General features: G+C 46.0%; 1 protein-coding gene, 2 non-coding genes and 1 pseudogene across 3 annotated transcripts in view; all 4 read right to left on the bottom strand.

Annotated features, from left to right (window-relative positions):
* Positions 1 to 2243: 2243 nt before the first annotated feature.
* LOC148011651 (uncharacterized) overlaps positions 2244 to 20255 on the bottom strand; it is an 82712-nt gene continuing 64700 nt past the window's right edge. The window contains exon 5 of the mRNA XM_087669878.1: positions 2244 to 2561. Within this exon, the coding sequence (XP_087526004.1) occupies positions 2252 to 2561 (310 nt within the window). The 3' untranslated portion in view covers positions 2244 to 2251. The remainder of the gene's footprint in view (positions 2562 to 20255) is intronic.
* LOC148011654 (5S ribosomal RNA) lies at positions 4381 to 4499 on the bottom strand (annotated as a pseudogene).
* Positions 4867 to 8111, bottom strand: LOC148011653 (25S ribosomal RNA). Its single transcript, XR_015689422.1, has one exon. It is a non-coding gene; the product is annotated as a 25S ribosomal RNA (ribosomal RNA).
* Positions 8397 to 8549, bottom strand: LOC148011652 (5.8S ribosomal RNA). The gene has a single exon (XR_015689418.1). It is a non-coding gene; the product is annotated as a 5.8S ribosomal RNA (ribosomal RNA).

The raw sequence follows: 20255 nt of genomic DNA, 5'->3' as shown, positions 1-20255 counted from the left end.
TGTATCAATATTCAATTGAACAATGGATTTACTCTCTTGAAAGTCAATTCAATTTGTCTTTTTCCACTTTGTTCTTTGGTTTAAAGACTTCGTGCAATTTTCAGTTGCTGTTTGGTTATGAGAATTAATTTTTATAATAGTTTAATTATTTTTAAAGAATAGGGTATCTATATATAACGAGCCTTCATACTATTGAATCTCACTTTACCTTGACACCTTCCACAGCTTGCAGTTATCTTCATCCAACTTCTCACTATCTTCACACATTCCATACCCTCTTCACTATGGACTCTGCAAGGGCTGCCTTCCATGAGTTCCTCTCCCGGATCCCACTCAGCCATAGGGAGGATGAGCTCTTCGTGGGCTTTGACAAGACCTTAGATGTTCTCAGCACATATATGGGAGCTAGGGAGGACTTTGAGGAACTCATCTTGTACATGCAAACTCACTTCAAGGATTTTGCATACCAACTTTATGAGTCTACAAAGAGATTACCTTTTGTTCATTCATGATTATGACTCTAGATTTGAGAAGTGGTTGCAACGTTTTTGTGTGCAACTTCTTGAAGATGGGTTTAGGAATGTGAACCCAGATGTCCTCATTAATCTAGGCATTGTTAGAAACACACGCACAAAGTTCCTTTCCTGGGAGATGACATTCATTTTTCTGCACACTTGGATGAGGAAGGTTCATGCTCAAAACCTCCTTCCACTACCTCTACTACACTACATGTCCTTGCAGAGGACTATGACTTCTATGAGGAGTTGCCTGTTGATATGCAAAGAGAGGAGGAGGATGCATCCCAAGCGCTGCAGCTACTCCTGCACACTTCGGAGGGGCAAGCTCGTGTCACCAATGAGGCTTCCATATCAGGAACCCCCCCTGAAGTCCCTTCAATGGACATATGGACCCTTTCTTCCCTCAATTGTTGAAGGGCAATAGTACCTCTTCCTCCATGACATTGAAACTCTTTTTAACTTACGGGAGGATGAGGCACTTGGAGTGTTGTGTGGGTTTGATGTGGACACCAGCGTGGAAGAGCTTGGTATGTTGGATTATTCAAAGCAATCCCCTGAGGAATACCTCGCTACCATGCTAGCAATCATGAAATCCACAGACACAACTATCTATGATGCATTGCCGGATGCTTGAAGGAACATGGAAGCTACTGCTAAGCTAGGAAGCTAGACTAGAAAGCAGGAAGAACTGAGCAAGGCCAAGCTAAGGCGGAAAGAACACAAAGACAAGCATGGTGAAGAAGCTAACTACTCAGACATAGACTCAAGTTCAGTTAGGCCACAAGATTGAGACTTGTGTTCATGAAAAGACTTGAGAGTTTGTTGGATGATTCATTCATGATAGAGACCTCACTTATATAGAAGTGAAGTACAAGTGTTACAATGACACCCAACTATATGGGATAATAGAAACTCGCATGCTTGCAAAGTTGCACTTTGGAAATGGTTTAGTCGATTGCAATAACCAAGTAAACCATCCATTCCATCACCAACATACCGAACAAGACCATGCATTGTACGAAAAGAGGGATTCCTTTGGGTTGCAGGAGAATATTCTCTAGAATATACCATGAATATTCTCCAAAGATTCCATGCTAACCTGGTTATCGAATCGAATTGGGTGTGAATTGCCAGTTGAGTTCAACTGAACCAGTTAAAGTCAATTGGTCAACTGCTGACTGGACTGTTGACTGCCACGTGTCATTGCCACATCATCTGTCACGTGTCGCGAGCACAGCTTGCCACGTGTCAGCAATGATTATATCTAATGTTACCCATGGCCAATTGGTTTAGTCCACGTGCCGTTAATTGCTCTAACCATCGCATTGGTCAGAACCATGCTTTCTTTAGGCAGTGTTTGCCAAGCTTCAAATGATATAAAGTTATGACTCGTGCCTGGGTCTATCTCTGACTCAATCTCTTGTAGATCATATAAGGGCCTAATCTCAAAATACAAGAATCCTCATGGTATCAACAAAAAATACCATAAACAACTTTGTCATCACAAATCACTTAAGGAAAATAAAGATACATGTCACCAAGAGAACTCGCTTTTGGCTCCTTTTCTACCTGTTTGGTAAAACCGAAAATAAATAAATAAATAAATATAGATTTATGTCTGCAAAAGGCCAAAGAAACACACACACACACACACACACACACACACACATTCCAAAATATTACATATACAACATTGGAGCGTCACATCCGCCCCCTCATCAGGAACACTGTCCTCAGAGTTTGAATGAAGAAATCTCAATAAGTAAAGCGTTTAAGTCTACCCATGAAGCATCTTCAATAGGATAAGCATCCCACTTAACCAAAACTTCTTCTATAATTGTTCTATTCCTAAGATACTTCATGTTCCTATCCAAAATATATTGAGGTTCAACTTTCAAAGTCCCATCCTCCATGATCCCAGACTTGTCCTGCAAAATATGGGATGGGTTGGCAACATAAGATTTCAATAAACAGACATGGAAAACAGGATGCACTTTTATGTTCTCAGGCAACTTAAGTTGATATGCAAGCATTCCCATCTTCCTCGTGTCTTCGTCTCCTTCGGCGTAGTACCTTAGGAATTTTACCCACACCAAGCTCGATGTAGATCTCTTCATCTTCTGAAGGAGTCTGCCAGTAGCACCACCACCACTAGCACCATCATTCGCTATCTTTGACTCATGCTCTGAATGGTGTGGTGTGCTCCGCCTCGTGATTTCGAAGTTGGTGGAGCTCTAGGAAGATGTAATCTATGTTTCCTTGTGTCAAGGTGTGTGGTTGGGGGTGTGGGTATGTAGGGGGCTGATGGAAGACAGGTCCGAAGCCAGCTGTATAGAAGGGGGGGGGGGGGGGTGGAGAGGGGCTATTGGGTGAAGGGAAAGGGACATGAGGTCCCGGAAGTAGCATAAAAGGGAAAAATAGGTGCGGCAGATTGCTGTGGGAGTGAACAGGAAGAAGATGTAGAGAGTGGAGATGGCTGACCTAGACTATGAGGAGACGCCAATGGATGCGTGAGAAGAAGGCAAATATTCAAAGCCAATAATCTGGTGGTAATATTATGATTATCAACGGTAGTATTGATATTATTGGTGGTAGATTTGCTGTTAAATTTTGGCGGCTATATAAAATCCAAAGTGGGGCTTTTTTTTCTTTATATGACTAGTTTGGGGTTCATTGCCCCAATAAGCCTCTACCTAGGTGTATTGAGATAAAATTGGATCATGATCTATGGTTTGGGAAGCCAAAACCCCACCCACGATCGGGACGCCGTGACGATGCCCCGGGGAGGGGCGAGACGGCGCGACGGCCGTGTCGTAGCAAAAACCCCATCCACGGCCGGGACGCCGCGACGATGCACTAGGGAGGGCGAGACGGCCCGACGGCCGTGTTGCGACCAAAACCCCATCTCCAGTTGGGACGCCGCTATGACGCACCAGGGAGGGGCCAGAGGGTGCGAGGGTCGTGACGTGGCCAAAATCCCACCCATGGCCGGGACGCCGCCACGATGCGCTGGGGAGGGGCGAGAGGGTGCGACGGCCATGTCGTGGCCAAAACCCCACCCACAGTCGGGACGCTGCGACGACGCACCGAGGAGGGGCGAGACGGCGTGACGGCCGTCTCGGGCCGAAAACCCCATCCGCGCTCGGGACACTGTAGCGACGCGTCGGGGGGGCGAGACGACGCGACAACGGTCTCGAACCGAAAACCCCACCCAAGGCCGGGATGCCGCAACAAGGCACCGAGGGGGGGTGAGACGACGCGATGGCTGTCTCGCGGCAAAAACCCCACCCAAGGCCGAGACGACACGTCGGGGATGGGCGAGAAGGTGCCACGGCCGTGTCGCGGCAAAAACCCTATCCAAGGCCGAGACGCTGCGACGATGCTTTGGGGAGGGGCGAGATGGCCGTCTCGCGGTAAAAACCCCATCCCATGCGGAGACGACGCGAGGACGCGTCGGGGAGTGATGAGACGATGCGACAGCCATCTCGGGCCGAAAACCCCACCCATGGTTGAGACCTCGCGACGACGCGCCGGGGAGGGTTGAGACAGTGCGACGGCCGTGTTGCGGCCAAAACCCCACGCAAGGCCGAGGCGTCGGGAAGGGACGGGACGACACAACACGACACAATGGCCGTTTCACGATGAAAATCCCACCTATGGCCAGGACGCCGCGTCGACCGGAGGACGGGATAGGGGGCCGAGAAGACAAGAGCATGTTTGGGGGACGAGACGATCGGGGCAGGACGTGGAGCTGACTTTTAGTGAAGATGTTGCCGTGGTCCTCCCGTTGTCTCCCCCACCCGTGACTCCATCGGTCCCTCTCCTTTCGGAATAGGCGGTCCAAAAAGGGGTGGGGGGACGGAGGATGCAACATCAGGACTTTTTGGGAGGTCACCCATCCCAGTACTATTCTGGCCTAAGCGCGCTTAACTGCGGAGTTCTGATGCGATCCAATGTAGTAGCGCTGGTATGACCGCACCACGCAATTATAGTGTACGAGGAACCCCTTAAAGGAGGACTCCGTCCACCCATCATCGCAAGTGCAAGACCCATCGCATCCCTTCGGCCGCCATCTCTCGAAGGGACGTTGAGTTGAGGGGCGACTTGGGCCGAGCAAGGTGATCATCACCTCGCCGCCCAACGGAGCAACACTTAACGAAGGGAAGGAAGCACTGTCCTACTTAGAGGGAAAGAGACCAGAAGGTCACGAAACGACCGGGAGTCTCGGCACACACGCCGGCGAGTGGCAAACGTCGCGCCACCAGGAGACGGAACGAAGGAGGGGCGTCCCACGTCGGCGGAGCCGGGACGTCAGCCCGAGAGAACCCCTCCCATGGAGCGAGGTGGGACAAATCGGTGCAGTGGCGGGCTGAATCTCAGTGGATCGTAGTAGCAAGGCTACTCTACCACTTACAAGACCCGGCCACATATTAAAGTCGTCTGCAAAGGATTCATCTCCCCGATCGTCTGGAATTGCCATATGGAGTCCTCGGGGCGGCCGCTTCCACCGCCTCGAGGGAGGCTCTCGACACATGCTCTCAGAGGCGCATGGGTGCCCCTACTATCAGTCGGGTAACAACCGCGGAGGTAGAGAGCATCGTGTCTAGCACGGATTCTGACTTAGAGATGTTCAGTCATAATCCTACACATGGTAGCTTCGCACCACTGGCTTTTCAACCAAACGCAATGACCAATTATGTGAATCAACGGTTCCTCTCGTACTAAGTTGGATTACTATTGCGGCACCACTCATCAGTAGGGTAAAACTTCTAAACCCAGCTCACGTTTCCTATTGGTGGGTGAACAGTCCAACACTTGGCGAATTCTGGTTCGCAATGATAGGAAGAGCCGACATCGAAGGATAAAAAAGCAACATCGCTATGAACGCTTGGCTACCACAAGCCGGTTATCCCTGTGATAACTTTTTTGACACCTCTAGCTTCAAGTTACGAAACACTAAAGGATCGATAGGCCATGCTTTCATAGTTCGTATTCGTACTGAAAATCAAAATCAAATGAGCTTTTACCCTTTTGTTCCACACAAGATTTCTATTCTCGTTGAGCTCATCTTAGGACACCTGCGTTATCTTTTAACAGATGTGCCGCCCCAGCCAAACTTTCCATCTGACAATGTCTTCCGCCTGGATCGGCACGTGGACGCGCCTTAAGGCCAGAAGTAGGGGCTGAGCCCCGCCTCCACCTCACGGAGTAAGTAAAATAATGTTAAAAGTAGTGGTATTTTACTTGTGCTAGGGGCTCCCACTTATTCTACACCTCTTAAGTCATTTCACAAAGTCGGACTAGAGTCAAGCTCAACAGGGTCTTCTTTCCCCGCTGATTCTTCCAAGCTCGTTCCCTTGGCTGTGATTTCGCTAGATAGTAGGTAGGGATAGTGGGAATCTCGTTAATCCATTCATGCGCGTCACTAATTAGATGATGAGGCATTTGGCTACCTTAAGAGAGTCATAGTTACTCCCGCCGTTTACCCGCGCTTAGTTGAATTTCTTTACTTTGACATTCAGAGCACTGGGCAGAAATCACATTGCGTCAGTATCCTCGGGGACCATCACAATGCTTTGTTTTAATTAAACAGTCGGATTCCCCTTGTCTGTACCAGTTCTGAGACGGCTGTTCACCGCCTAGAGAGGAGGGCTGCCCCGAGGGACGGCGTTTTGCACTCGTCACCCAGTCGGCATGTGGGGGCCCGCCCTCGTCGCTGAGGCAGCTCAGGCAAATCCCCAACAGCCTCCGAGGTCAGACCGCAAACCCCTAGACCCAGCCCTCAGAGCCAAACCTTTTTCCGAAGTTACGGATCCGTTTTGCTGACTTCCCTTACCTACATTTCTCTATTGACCAGAGGTTATTCACCTCGGAGACCTGATGCAGTTATGAGTACAACTGGGCGGGATCGGCAATCGCTCCGGATTTTCACGGGCCGCCGAGGGCGCTCCGAACGCCGCAAGACGGGCGGCGCTTTACCGGCCGCTAGACCCTATCTCCGGGTGATCCGATTCCAGGGTGGGGGGACCGTTAAAAAGAAAAGAGAACTCTTTCTAGGGCCCCCGCCGGCGTCTTCGGATTCGATCACATTACCGTCCACCGCCGCGTCCCGGTTCGGGAATATTGACCCGATTCCCTTTCGATGCACGGCGCGCATTGTGCCCTTGACACAAGATTGCCCCATCTCTTAGGATCGACTAAACCATGTCCAATTGTTGTTCACATGGAACCTTTCTCCACTTTGGATTTCAAAGTTCTCATTTGAATATTTGCTACTACCACCAAGATCTGCAGCGGGGGCCGTTTCACTCGAGCTCGCGCCCTCCTACTCATCGGGGCCTTGCACTCCATGACTACCATCTTGCTGTCTTAATCAATCAACACCCTTTGTGGGATCTAGGTTAGTGCGCAGTTTGGCACCGTAACTCGGCTTTCGGTTCATCCCGCATCTCTAGTTTTGCTTACCAAAAATGGCCCACTTGGAGCTCGCATTCCGCACCGGGGTTCAACGGAGCAACCCTGGCTGCTTACCTATTTAAAGTTTGAGAATAGGTCGAGGGTGTTGCACCCCCGATGCCTCTAATCATTCACTTTATCCAATAAAACTGCGGGGAGCTCCAGCTATCCTGAGGGAGACTTTGAAGGGAACCAGCTAGTAGATGGTTCGATTAGTCTTTCGCCCCTATACCCAAGTCTCACGAACGATTTGCACATCAATATTGCTATGAGCCTCCACTAGAGCTTCCTCTAGCTTTGCCCTGCTCAGGCATAGTTCACCATCTTTCGGGTCCCAGCACGTATGCTTCCACTTGAGCCTTTCACAGAAGATCACGGTCGGTCCATGGTGCACCCCTCAGGGGGGATCCCACTTGTCAGGTTTCTTGCACCTCCGTGGGTTTGCCACCCACCGGCTCGTGTACGTGTAAGACTTCTTGGTCCGTGTTTCAAGACGTGTCAAACGAAAAGCCCAGAGCGCCAACGTTCCAAGCGCACGGGTGTGCGAAGCTCGCCAAGATCGGCGCGCACTTCGTTCCTCGGCCCGCGCGACGATATAGGTGGGCCTTCAAGAGCCCGCTCTTGTCCCGCCGCGCCGGCCCACGCTGACCAGCGCCCCTCATCGAGCGGCGGACCAGCTTGCGCCGTTCTGCATCCGACCGAGGCGCGCTTGCGGCCTCCGTCTACTTCCCTCTCGGAAATTTCAAGCACTCTTTAACTCTCTTTTCAAAGTCATTTTCATCTTTTCCTCGCAGTACTTGTTCGCTATCGGTTTCTCGCCCATATTTAGCCTTGGATGGAACTTACCACCCGCTTAGGGCTGCATTCCCAAACAACCCGACTCGCCGACGGCGCCTCGCATAGCGATAGGGTCCGAGCTCGATGGGGCTCTCACCCTCTCTGGTGCCCCTTTCCAGGGGACTTGGGCTCGGTCCATCGTAGAGGACGCATCTCCAGACTACAATTCACGCAGCGCGATTCTCAAGCTGGGCTCTTTCCTGTTTGCTCGCTGCTACTGGGGAAATCCTCGTTAGTTTATTCTTCTCCGCTGAGTGATATGCTTAAACTCAGCGAGTAGCCTCGCCTAATCCGAGGTCCATGTCGTGAGCGCTCGTCCAGGGACCTGTGAGCCCTCTGTCGTCGGCCTACGCACCGTCGTGCGTTGCTGCACTGCGAACAGCCACCCCCCTCGATCGGGGGACGAACCACCCTCACGGCGAGGCACCACCCAGTTTCGCTGGTGCGTTTCAGCCGACGGTGATGCCCACGCCAATCGCCCCCGTCGGGGAGGAGAGGGGCGCGCTGGCAAGGGCTGCGTGGACGGCCCGCTCCGCTTCGTCGGCTCCCTCGCAAGGAGGGGACGGAGGGGCGCAGTGGGGGTGCGGACGCTCGGGCAGGCGTGCCCTTGGATGGGCCACGGGTGCAAGTGGCTTTCAAATACTCGATGATTTGCAGAATTCTGCAATTCACATTATGTATCGCATTTCATTGCGTTCTTTATCGTTGCGAGAGCCGAGATATCCGTTGCCAAGAGTCGTCGCTTCGTGCGTTACGTCCTCCCGGAGGGAGAACGCTCAGTCCGGCGCGTTCCTTCAGTGCCTCACGCTTCTGGGGGAGCAGAAGGTTCAACAAAGCAGCCCCGTGCCAGGGGGCACGAAGGAGGGCGGCGGCCCTCACGGCGTTGACTAGGCGCTCGCCCCAGTCCATCACCGCGCGGCTCTTGAGCTGCCCGGGCTGGCGCCCCACCCGCTTTCACCGGGCTCCGACGGGGAGTAGGGCGTCAGCAGCGGCTGCGCCTCTGGGTGCGGCCCCTCGCATCGACGTTCCACGGTTCGCGGTGTTTCTCGCGGGACGTGTGTCAATGATCCTTCGGCACGTTCACCTACGGAAACCTTGTTACGACTTCTCCTTCCTCTAAATGATAAGGCTTAATGAACTTCTCACAACGTCGCCGGCGGCGAACCACCGGCGTCGCTACGATCCAAAAACTTCATCGGACCATTCAATCAATAGGAGGGACGAGCGGTGTGTACAAAGGGCAGGGACGTAGTCAACACGAGCTGATGACTCGCACTTACTAGGAATTCCTCGTTAAAGATCAATAATTGCAATGATCTATCCCCATCACGATGAAATTACAAAAGATTACCCGAGCCTCTTGGCCCAAGCGATAAACTCGTTGAATTCATTAGTGTAGCGCGCATGCGGCCCATAACAATATATCAATCCATATATATATTAAATTATATATGTTATTATCTATATATTATTTTTATGTATCTATCTATATATACATACACACTCGCAAACACACACACACATACACACACAATATATATAATATATTTCATGTATATATTTAATATTATATCCACTAGAAATAGCCTCCAAGACCTCTCACAAGCCAGGCAAAGCCACATAAAAGCCCTCTCTTAGATACAAAACCATGAGATGCCCTAATTCTTAACATCCTCTCTATAGCTCATGGTGAGCAACACATTTGAACACACCAGTTGATGAAGATGCCACCACAAACACAAAAAAAAAAACAGGTACAACTCTTTCCCAAGCTAGTGCTAAAGATTTCCACTTGGAGAATACTACGTGGAACACACCAGGGCCAAGATTCTCCTCTCAAAGAACTCATAATTGAAAGTGACAAAACTACCATTTTCCTTTTAAATACTTATTTGCTAAGATACACACAAATAGAGCTAGGTCAATTAACTAAAGCTACCAAGAATGCTAAAAGAGTCTTCTATCATCCATGAACAAGTCCATGGGAGAGTACAATCTATTGTTGCTAAAGATGAATGCACCTATTATTCTGCTTAGGAACTTAAATCCAACAAAAGGTTTGTGTAATGGTACATGGTTGATGTGTAAGGCATTCAATAAAAAGGATATAGATGCTGAGATAATAACAGGGACAAATGTAGAGGAATGAGTTTTTATTCCTAGGATCATTTTTATTCCTAGCACCTTGCAATTTCCGTTTGCTATGAGATGGAGGCAATTTCCTATTCGACTGGCGTTTGCTATGACGATCAATAAATCGCAAGGCCAGACATTGTCTGTTGTTGGTCTTTACTTAAAGACACCAGTATTTACACATGGACAGTTGTATGTTGCATTTTCAAGGGTGAAATCCTCATGCGGTGTGAGGGTGTTATTAGATGAGGATGGAAGCACAGTGAATGTCACGACAAACATTGTGTACAAGGAGGTACTTCAGAAGATGCAATGAGGTGCATTGCTTTTTTGCAAAGATGCATACGGAGATGAATTTTTTGGAGAGTGGAAGATATGCTTACATTTTTTCAGAGATGTATCTATTGAATTTTGATGCCTTTGTAGTCCTTGCTTGGTATGTATATGAAATAGCCTCGAAATTGTATTCGGTTGGCATATACTCGATGGTAATTGAGTATATATTCCCTACACTGTATATAAGTGTTTGCTTGACTTTTGCAGATGCCTACTCCAAGCTGGGGTTATTATCCAGCTTCTGAGTATTAGAAGAAGCTGCAATGTAACTTGTGCACAGTGACAACGCATGATATTATAAGAAGAACGCTTGCAAGGGTCATTGAGCGTTTGTATGATGATATCAACATAGAGATTTTACTTCCAGTTTTTATTGAGGTGGTGCATTGTGGGTATACTCAGTGCTTTTGAGTGCATATGGGTGAAGATGAGCAGGATAAGAGATTTCGGCGATCTCACACTGATAGAATATCGAGGGGGTGGCCGGCGTATGAATTTAAGGACCTCAGTTGTTTTATGACGCTACATTAAGTTATGACAATGCCTGCCAAGTGGTTTGCAAGTGTTAAGCCAGGTATTGTTATTCCAATGTTAAGTGATCTTTGTTAATTGTTGGATATGTTCATGTTTATGTTGTGGGCTTTTAAAATTTTAGGCGCAAGAAAGAGAGGAAAGACTATCATGTCCCCTGTACCATCACTGGGACAAAGAGTGGCAATGGGACTTGCTTCACCTGAGCATGCTGTGTTGGAGAATGGAATTTTTCCTAGTGATTCCTCAAAGAAAAGAAAGCTTCATTTTGGTTAGGCCCCATGGAAAGTTTCAACATTTTTGTGGCGTTTGGATGTAGATGTATAGGTGTAATCAAGAAGTGGTACTTTGTGGTTTGTTGATACTTGGATTTATGGTACAAAGTTTTCGGCTCTGGAGCAAGATTTGGTTTTGGGCTTTGGTTCACCTATCTGTATTTTATGCTTGGATATGCTTACACTTTGTGGTTCATTTCAGCGTAGCAATGTTATTTCTGATTGTAACATTGAATGATCATGTAGAGCTATTTCTAGCTATTGCGCGTAGCAAGTATGCATGCAATTGCAATATTGGTACATGGTCATTTTATGTATATATATATAAGTCTATGTACTCCTAGATGCATGTTTGGCCTTTTGTACATGCGTGTAAGAGAGAGAGAGAGAGAGAGAGAGAGAGAGAGAGAGAGAGAGAGGGGAGAGAGGGAGAGGGAGGGAGGGAGGGAGGGAGAGCGTGAGTGAATGAGTGTGAATAGAGGAGGGGAGAGGTGTAAAAGGGGTGAGAGAGAGAGAGTAGAGGAGAGGGGTAAAAGAGGGGAGGGAGTGAGAGGTGACAAGGGGGGAGGGAGGAAGAGATAGAGGTTGTGGAGGAAGAATAAAGATAACAAGGGAGGAGGGAGGGAATAAGGATGATAGATGTGAGAAAGAGAGATCGGTAACAAATGGAGGGGGGGTGAAGATAGGTAGGGAGGGGGATAAAGAGAATATTATGGTAAGGAAGCATATAGTTTCTTGCACTCAAAAATACAAAATATGCATTTTGTTTATGGTTTGGTGTAATGTTATTTCCAATTGCAACATCCAAGGATCGTATAGAGCTACTTCTAGGTATCATGCAAAGTACGTATGGGTAAAGTTTTCGAGTTTGGTGTGTAAAAGGCGTTGTATACATATGTGAGTCTCTATACACCTAGATGCAAATGCATATCTATTCTTTTATGCATGTGTACATGAGAGAGAGAGAGAGAGAGAGAGAGAGAGAGAGAGAGAGAGAGAGAGTGTGTGTGTGTGTGTGTGAAAATATAGGGAGAGATGTAAAAATTGTATGGAAGAGGAGTCGCAAACAAAGGAGAGGCATAGACTAGGGGAGGGAGGAGTACATTGTGGATATACTTAGCGTTTTCAAGTGCATATGGGTAAAGATGAACAGGATAAGAGGTTTTGACGATCTCACATTGATAGAGTACCAAGAGAGTGGGCGATGTATGAATCTAAGGACCTTGATTGTTTTGTGACCCTGCATCAAGCTATGACAAAGCCTACCAAGTGGTTTGCGGATGTTAGGCCAGGTATTGTTGTTTTAATGTTAAGTAGTCTTTGTTGGTTGTTAGATGTGCTTACATTAACATTGTGGGCTTCTAAAATTTTAGGTGCAAGAAAGAGAGGAAATACTATTATATCCCGTCTACCATCAACAAGACGAAGAGTGGCGATTGGACTTGCTTCGCCTAGCCATGCTATATTAGAGAGTGAAAAATTTCCCAGTTATTTCTCAAAGAAAAGAAAGCTTCATTTTGGTAAGACCCTATGGGAACTGTAATTTTTTTTGTAACATTTGGATGTAGGTGCATAGACACAATCAAGGAGTGACACTTTGTGGTTTGTTGATACTTGAAATTGTGGTGCAAGGTTATTAGTGCAGTCTCTAGAAGAAACTTTGGTTTTGGACTTTGCTTCACCTATGTGGGTTATTAATACTAAGAGTTTGCATGCATTGCTTGGACAAACTTAAATTTGTGGTGTGGTTCATACATCTTTCGTTTGTGGTTCGTTTCACTGTAGGAATGTTATTTCTCATTGTAGCATCCAAGGATACAAGTTGTTTCTAATTGTTGTGCAGAGCAAGTATAGATACAAGTTTATAAGTTTGGTGCATGGTCATTGCATGTATATATGAGTCTATGTACTCCTTGATGCAAATGCATATTTGGCCTTTTATACATGAGAGAGAGAGAGAGAGAGAGAGAGAGAGAGAGAGAGAGAGAGAGAGAGAGTGAGTGATTGAGTGAGTGAGTGTGGATACAGAGGGGGAAAGTGTAAATGGGATGAGAGATAGAGGGGTTGTGAGTAGAGGAGAGTAAAGCATGTGATGTTTTTGTGATAGCATTACCCACTGTGCGATTGGGAAGTGAAGCTGCCGTAGCTATCACTTCCCTCACACCTGCCGCGAAGCGGGATAGCGCTTCTTTCTTGGGCGAGTTTACTCTACTCCAGTAAAGCAACATTTCTAGCATGAGGAGAGGATGGATCAAGGATTCCTCTTCCTCTGTTAAATATGGGCTTAAAGCAACCCAGAACATCTTCCGATCCTATCTCCATTCTGCTTTAATGAACTGTCCCAAAGCCACACGAATTGAAGTAGCCATTCGTAATTTCCAAACATCCATAATGAAATTGTTAAACTCTGTAAGCTCTATGATTTTCTTTTCCCCACTCTTTTCAATCACTCTCAATGTACTAGACATGTGACAAGGCTCTCCAACAAGTTTGACCATTTTTAAGTTGAGAATATTTAGAGCTTCCATGTCGAAACTTAGAGCATGCCTACAGATCTTGAATCTCGAGACCATGTATGGATGGTCGGACACCAGTGTCTCAGCTTTGATGAGGACGCGTACATCCAAAGGTGATGCTTCTTTTAGAGTCATATTTGTGAATGTGAATGTCTTGACCTTTGGAGGAAGGGGTGGCTTTGGTGTGTCGGTCCATGGCCTCTTGTCATTCTTGAACTTTTTTTCTGTGCTCTTCTCTTCCCTGCTCCTCTGCCATGTCCTGAACTATTTGTGCCCTCTCCTTCTCAAACTGCTCCCTACGGGTATTAGGAGTGGTCTTTGTCCTCACCCGCTTCAATTGCACAGGTGCAGTTGGTTCTGAAGCTTCCATGCTACCTTGTAGACTTGGATGGTCGGAGGAGTGAATGATTCGTCTAGTTTGATATTGAGCAATCAAAATTTCTAGTGCTTTTATCACAAGAGTGATCAAACCAGGCATAAGAATCAGCCGAAGATAGCAACATATGCTCTATTTTGACAGAATTTCTATTATGCGAATTGAGGTTAAGCTCTCTAATGAAGACCCAACAATGTTTTGAGCTTTAGCAAAGGTAGTGGAGCTATGCATTCACAAGCAAAGCAAGTTTCGAAATGAAGCAAACCTGATTCATGCAAGAAACATGAAGCTTATCAAAAGGTTAAGCTTGCTTTTCACAAGGCTCAAGAGAAGCAGAAAAAGGTTGCGGATAAGCACCGCATGGATATGAAATTCTGTGAGGGAGATTAGGTGATGCTGTGTTTTGCCAAGGGCAGGCTGAAAAATCTCAAAGGTTCCCTAAGTTCAGCTTCTCTCTATATATTAAGCACTCACATGTATGTGAGATGAGATTGAGAGTGAGAGTGAGAGTGTGATTGAGATTTGATCATCTTCATGAGAATGAGAGTGAGAGTGAGATAGCTCGGGGGTGGACGGGTGGTACGAGCTCCTTCACGGAGTGATTCTTCTCCGAAATTCTTGTAAAATCTCATTGATTTGATTCAAATTCAAGTCTCCCTTATTGTTCAACTCACTGGCGGGGCAGCGGCGGCTCCGCACATGTGGGCGACCACGTGTCACTGCTGCATTGGTCAAGGACAGTCTGCATGTCCTTCCCTCGTGTCAGTCAGGTGGGGCAGGTGGGGTGACGGGTGGCTATCAGACAGTCGTCAGGCAGCTGTCAGGGCGCCGCCATTTTAACAGACTCATAATTTTGCTATTGGATACCATGCCGCGTCAATCGCCAATTTTGGAAGAGCAGGAGCTGGGGCTACGCCATGAAATTATATTCAACCCGAATATCGGCCCCGACCTAAAGCAAATATGTTTCATATGGATGACAAAAATTTGCCAATTCTAATTACAAAATTTGCCTCTCACCATTCATTTTTGAGCACCTTTTCTCTCATAGATCGCTGGAGAAACTACATATGTTCTTTGAGATCACCCTGGTCGATTCCCCACTTGCTAATGTCATGCCCCAAGGTGGCATTTACAATAATGCAACTTCACTTTATAGGACTATTTTCCTTACACAAATGATCAAAGGAGTTCTGCAAGGGTACAACTCCTATATGGGTAAAGTAGTTCAGCGGTGTAACCAATCTCACTTTCAGAAACCTGAAGAACTTCATTTCCTAATACATCAGTCTTCTGCATCATTAGCAGCTGCACTCAAGCATCCACCAATTGATCAACATTAAGAAGCGTACATGTGGGGTGAGTTTGAGGATAGACCAGATGAACAACCAACTCCTGAACACTGTGTTCCAGTGCATGGAGTGCTCCTACAGCAAAGAATTGATTCTCAAACTGGGAGACGTTACCTTTATATTGGGCCAGATACTTGGTGGATTCCATTAGACTTACTTAGACAACAAGAAACTATGGCTATTCATCCTATTGGGATACCACGTAATGTGTCCCCGACATGTCATGTATGGGAGGTTGCAAATGGAACTTACATCCTTGCTTTGTGCATTGATGGGTGAACATGATGGAAATGGTCCTTGCTAGCTTGCGGTATAGCCCTGGTGTTGTTTTTGGTGAGAGAGGATGGAATGGGTTTGGTATTAATCATGTTTTGGTTTCTTACGGAATACTCATTTTCTTTGGTAGTCGTCATAATAAGACATGAAAGATGCTTGCTATGTTTTGTTTTTTTTTCCATGTCGCATAAATAAATAAAGGCACTGATACGAAGGGTGTTTAAGTGATTGAACTCGGTGTCTTGGGTTATAATAGGTGACCTCTTGTGCATAGGAAAGGTACCATATTGCTTGAATGTCATGACAAGAATACCTTGTTTGGATTCTTGATTGGTTCCCATGCGGTATCATTATCTACATCGTACCAAGCTTTTTCCCTTGCTGTAGGTCCTTAGATGATGACCATTACCTTGTTTTCATGTGCCTACCCCGGCATGGTGAACTGACTATGTGTGCCTTGGTTTTGTCCTTTCCTTGAGCTATTTTATGTTGGTGGGAGTGCATACTACAATGACTTTTTACGAAGGCTCTTCCTTGGCCTAAGTTTGAGGCTTTTTGGCAAGTTTTGAACTTAGTGCCTTTTGTAACTTGATTTGCATCCTCTGTGCATTTATAGGTTGCTATATCAATTCTGGATGAACATGTGCAGCCATGACACCATTAGTTTCTTCGAGTATCTTGAGACGTTTCTAGGATACTTCATGAAGCCCATACCGTCAAGGGGGGTTTGTAGGCCACTCTATGGGGTATCCATAGGTCCCTCTCATTTCTTGGTGTGTGTCTTATAGGTCTAGCTATAGACTGTTAGGACACACTTCCACACCTTGGTCTCCACCCGCTTCATCATCCTCAAAGCCAATGCTAGTCCCCCCCTTCCTATAGCTTGCACTAATGCTCTTAGTGCTTCATCAGAAAATACCATTTGATGGATAGGAGGTGGTTGTGGATATGGCATTAGCGTGACGAGGAAGGAGTGGAGGTCGTCAAGGCTGTACACAAAACAGGTGAGATGGCAGAAGGGCATCATCTCTTAGTGGGTGGCAATGCTGGGCAAACCAATCAATGCCTTAGATGGATTTGGACATGCCGCCAAATTTGTTAAGTCTTCTCTGACAGAGACCAACGTGTCGTGGGGATCTTCAACCTAGCCACTTGAGAGAGCTCAACCTCCAAGCCACTTCCTTGTGAGAGCTGCTTCACTTGCAGCTGTTGCGGTGTTGTCACGGGCACCATCCTCAGATTCTAACTCGTGCTACTACATGATCGTAAGGGGGAAATGGAATGAGGAGAGTAGAAGGGAGAATCGTGAGTGTGGTGAATGGGGAAACGATCCTTGCCATGGTCTCCGCTTTCACCATCATCCTTGACTGCACCCTCAAAAGTCATGGGTAATCACTGCAATCAAGAGAGACACATCTTAGCCCCAAGCATGCAACAACCTGAGGCAGTTGCTCAGAGAATTCCCCAACCACTGAGACCTCGACCCCAATTCCAAGGTAGACCTCAAAATCCATGACCCCCAACCATGACAATAGCTTATCAAGGGCCAACACCGAGGTTCAACCCGGTGTCAATAGGACCAACATTCACTCCAACTCATCCAATGGTGAATCCACAAAATGAAGCACCAAGTACATCATACTACGTGGATCCCAACATGAGGCCATACTCAAGACCGGTCCCACCACAACCACCGTATGGCCCCCAACAACCACCATACCCATATTCAAGCCAACCACTAGTGACATATCCATAGCCACCTCCTATTCATCATATGGTATTTTTTGATGAAGAGCTCAAAGTGTTAGTGCAAGCTATAGAAAGGGGGGTGCCAATGCTAGCTGCAATTCCTGCAACTAGAGATAATCATGGATCTAGAAATAGGTCCATAGTCATTGCCAAATTAATCACAAAATTCCAAGGAGAAGGTGATGCAATCACCTACGCGGAATGCTTCGAGCAAGTATGCACCGCCCTCGGAGATGTCTTTGACCGTGATAAAATTGGAGCCTTTGGAATACAATTGGATGGTGGTATTGGGTAAACACACACACACACACACACACACATACACTAAAATTAGAAACACGTGACCAGCCTTCTCTGCATATTTATTTATATTTGTGCTACCATAATCCAGCTTGAACATGTTATCAGCCACTTTTTTTATTTGTATATTGACATTTTCAATGCCATTGGTAAAGATTGAGATCTGCAAAAGTTGCTCGTTCCTTGCTAAATGTGAAAAATATTCCAAATTATTTATGGGTGGAACTTGGCCTGACCGTTGGCTTGAGGATAATATGATGAGGACTTTCTATGGATTATCATGGATTTGGTGCCCAAAAAAGAGGCCCCACTCATGCTAGCCCTCCTGCATGCCAACACAAGCGAGGGCCCTTTTTTTGGCACATGATCCTTGATGTTGTTTTTTGAGTGTTTTATTGGTTTAAATATGGAAAGCAATCCATAATTGTGCAAATTATTTCATTAAATATGTGAATAGTTTGGGAGAGCCTGTTTTTTTTAGTTTTTTATATGGATCAACATTATCTTTTATAATTCATGCTTTTTCAAAATAAAAAATTGAACAAAATACGTCAGTTACTTAATATTTTAAAATGAATTAAATCCACAAAGACATTTGAGGCATATAACAAATTTTCAAAGATGTATCCAAATGCAATGTGTAACGAAAGGTGTGCAACACCATGCAGCCTTAGTCCAAGGGCTCGAATGGTCTGAGGAGACTAGCTTCGAGGACACCTTAAGTCATCCAGATAATATGGATCGCCAAGATGAGGCTAGAGTGAACATTGTTCCTAACTCTACAATAGTAGAAGAGCAAACACAACTCTCCCACATCATCAGCAGCAACCAGGTTGTACCAAGGATTCACTAACATGATGGGGAGATTTGGTTTCCAAGAACTTCAATATGTAGGGGGACCAATCGGACAAAGTGGTGGCATTCCGAACTGGTCTGGTATTTGCTCTGAGATTCTAAGCTGAATCATTGGAGATTGTAGCATGACGGTCTGTGTCGAGCTGTGATGTTCATCATTTCATGGCTCATCCCTTGGATATGGTCATTAGATTGGTCCCTTTTAGACGATGATGCCAAAGGTATCGATGCATCTGATGTGGCTAATTCGGCCAATCTATCTCCTGTGTTTTGAGACAATTCTGGTTCTTCCGTATGCGGTTTGCTATCAAAAGCGCACACTAAAAGATGGTGAAAAGCACATGCACACTTTTCGAGAAAAGCTACTTTTGGCTGACTTTGGAGGCTTTTGGGCCGGTTTTTGGGAGTCGTGAAAGGCTATAAAAGAAGAGGAGATCGTGAGAAGGAGAACACAATCCAATGCACGCATATTGAGGCTGTGCAAAAGTGACAATTTAGCGCACGCATATCGAGGCAGAATTTTACCCATAATAACTGGCCACCTCGAGTAGGTTGTGCAATACTTGGATGCACTTTGGAGCCTACCATTGTGAGGGATCTACATAGAACCAAGCTCTCTATTTATCTTATCATCACAAAGACTGTTAGCAATTGATAAAATAAATTACCAAGAAGAGCTACCTATTCAAATGTTTAACATGAAGAGTAGATGGGTCTAGAACATCAATTATAGAATGTCAACACTCTAGTTGCAAACATACACATTCGAGATGCTATAATGAATCATCGCATATGTGGAGCTGTCAATTTCAAATTACAATGAAAGAGAAAGAGAGGGAAGGAACATGATACAAATGTAAAAATAGGAAGTGACTCAAAGGATATTCACAACGAAAGGGTAATAGTGTGAAACTACATTCATGGAGAAGGGTGGCTCATGTACAATGGAAAGGAGTGGGAGGACCACTACTTCAGCCTAAAAATAATCAGGCATATTTTTCTCATTCAGCATAGTCCTTGTGACTTTTGTGATGTTCCTATTCATTCTTCCTATAGACTCATTCTTTTGAGGGGTAATTTTGAAATGCTCTATGCCTTCCATTAGATAGTTGGAGTGCACAACTATATCCTTTAGTTTCTTCAGCCATTTTTTCCCGAGGGGGGAGTGGTGTGAAATCATGAGATTGTATTCTGAATATGGAGTTGGTGCCGAGGATTTAGATGTGGTTCTCTTTCGGGTGGGTTTTGATGATGAGGCTTTGACAGTTACTTCTTGATCAAAGGCATGTTGGAGAAGCTCTTCTAGATCAATTGAGCTAGGTATATTGCACTATAGGGTTGCTCATCGAAAATCCACCTCCAACATCCAGTGTATTTAAATACTCTATAGAGTATAAAAATGAGCTATCACCCGTCTCTGCGATTGAATCCGCACTATAGTATTGTATAACTTCTCCTGGCATCGATTGCAATGCACAATGATTCAAAGAAGCCACCTCTGTATTCCACGTTGCAAGTATAGTCCGCTCACTGAAATATGCCCCAAAGTCTCTCACCGTAGACACTTCACCGTACACACTATTAACCAAGGTTTCAATAGAGCGCCCTTTCAATACCATGCTAGATGGAATATGTAACTTATCACTGAAATATGTCCCAAAGTCTCTCACCGTACACACTTCACTGTACACACTATTAACCAAGGTTTCAATAGAGTGCCCTTTCAATACCATGCTAGATGGAAT

This window comes from Lygodium microphyllum, chromosome 28 (assembly GCF_053477565.2).
Source record: "Lygodium microphyllum isolate KBCC chromosome 28, Lygodium_microphyllum_v1.1.10, whole genome shotgun sequence".
In the NCBI taxonomy this organism is placed as follows: domain Eukaryota; kingdom Viridiplantae; phylum Streptophyta; class Polypodiopsida; order Schizaeales; family Lygodiaceae; genus Lygodium; species Lygodium microphyllum.
The sequence above is the reverse complement of the archived record's forward strand: the minus strand, read 5'-3'. Positions and strand labels throughout refer to the sequence as shown.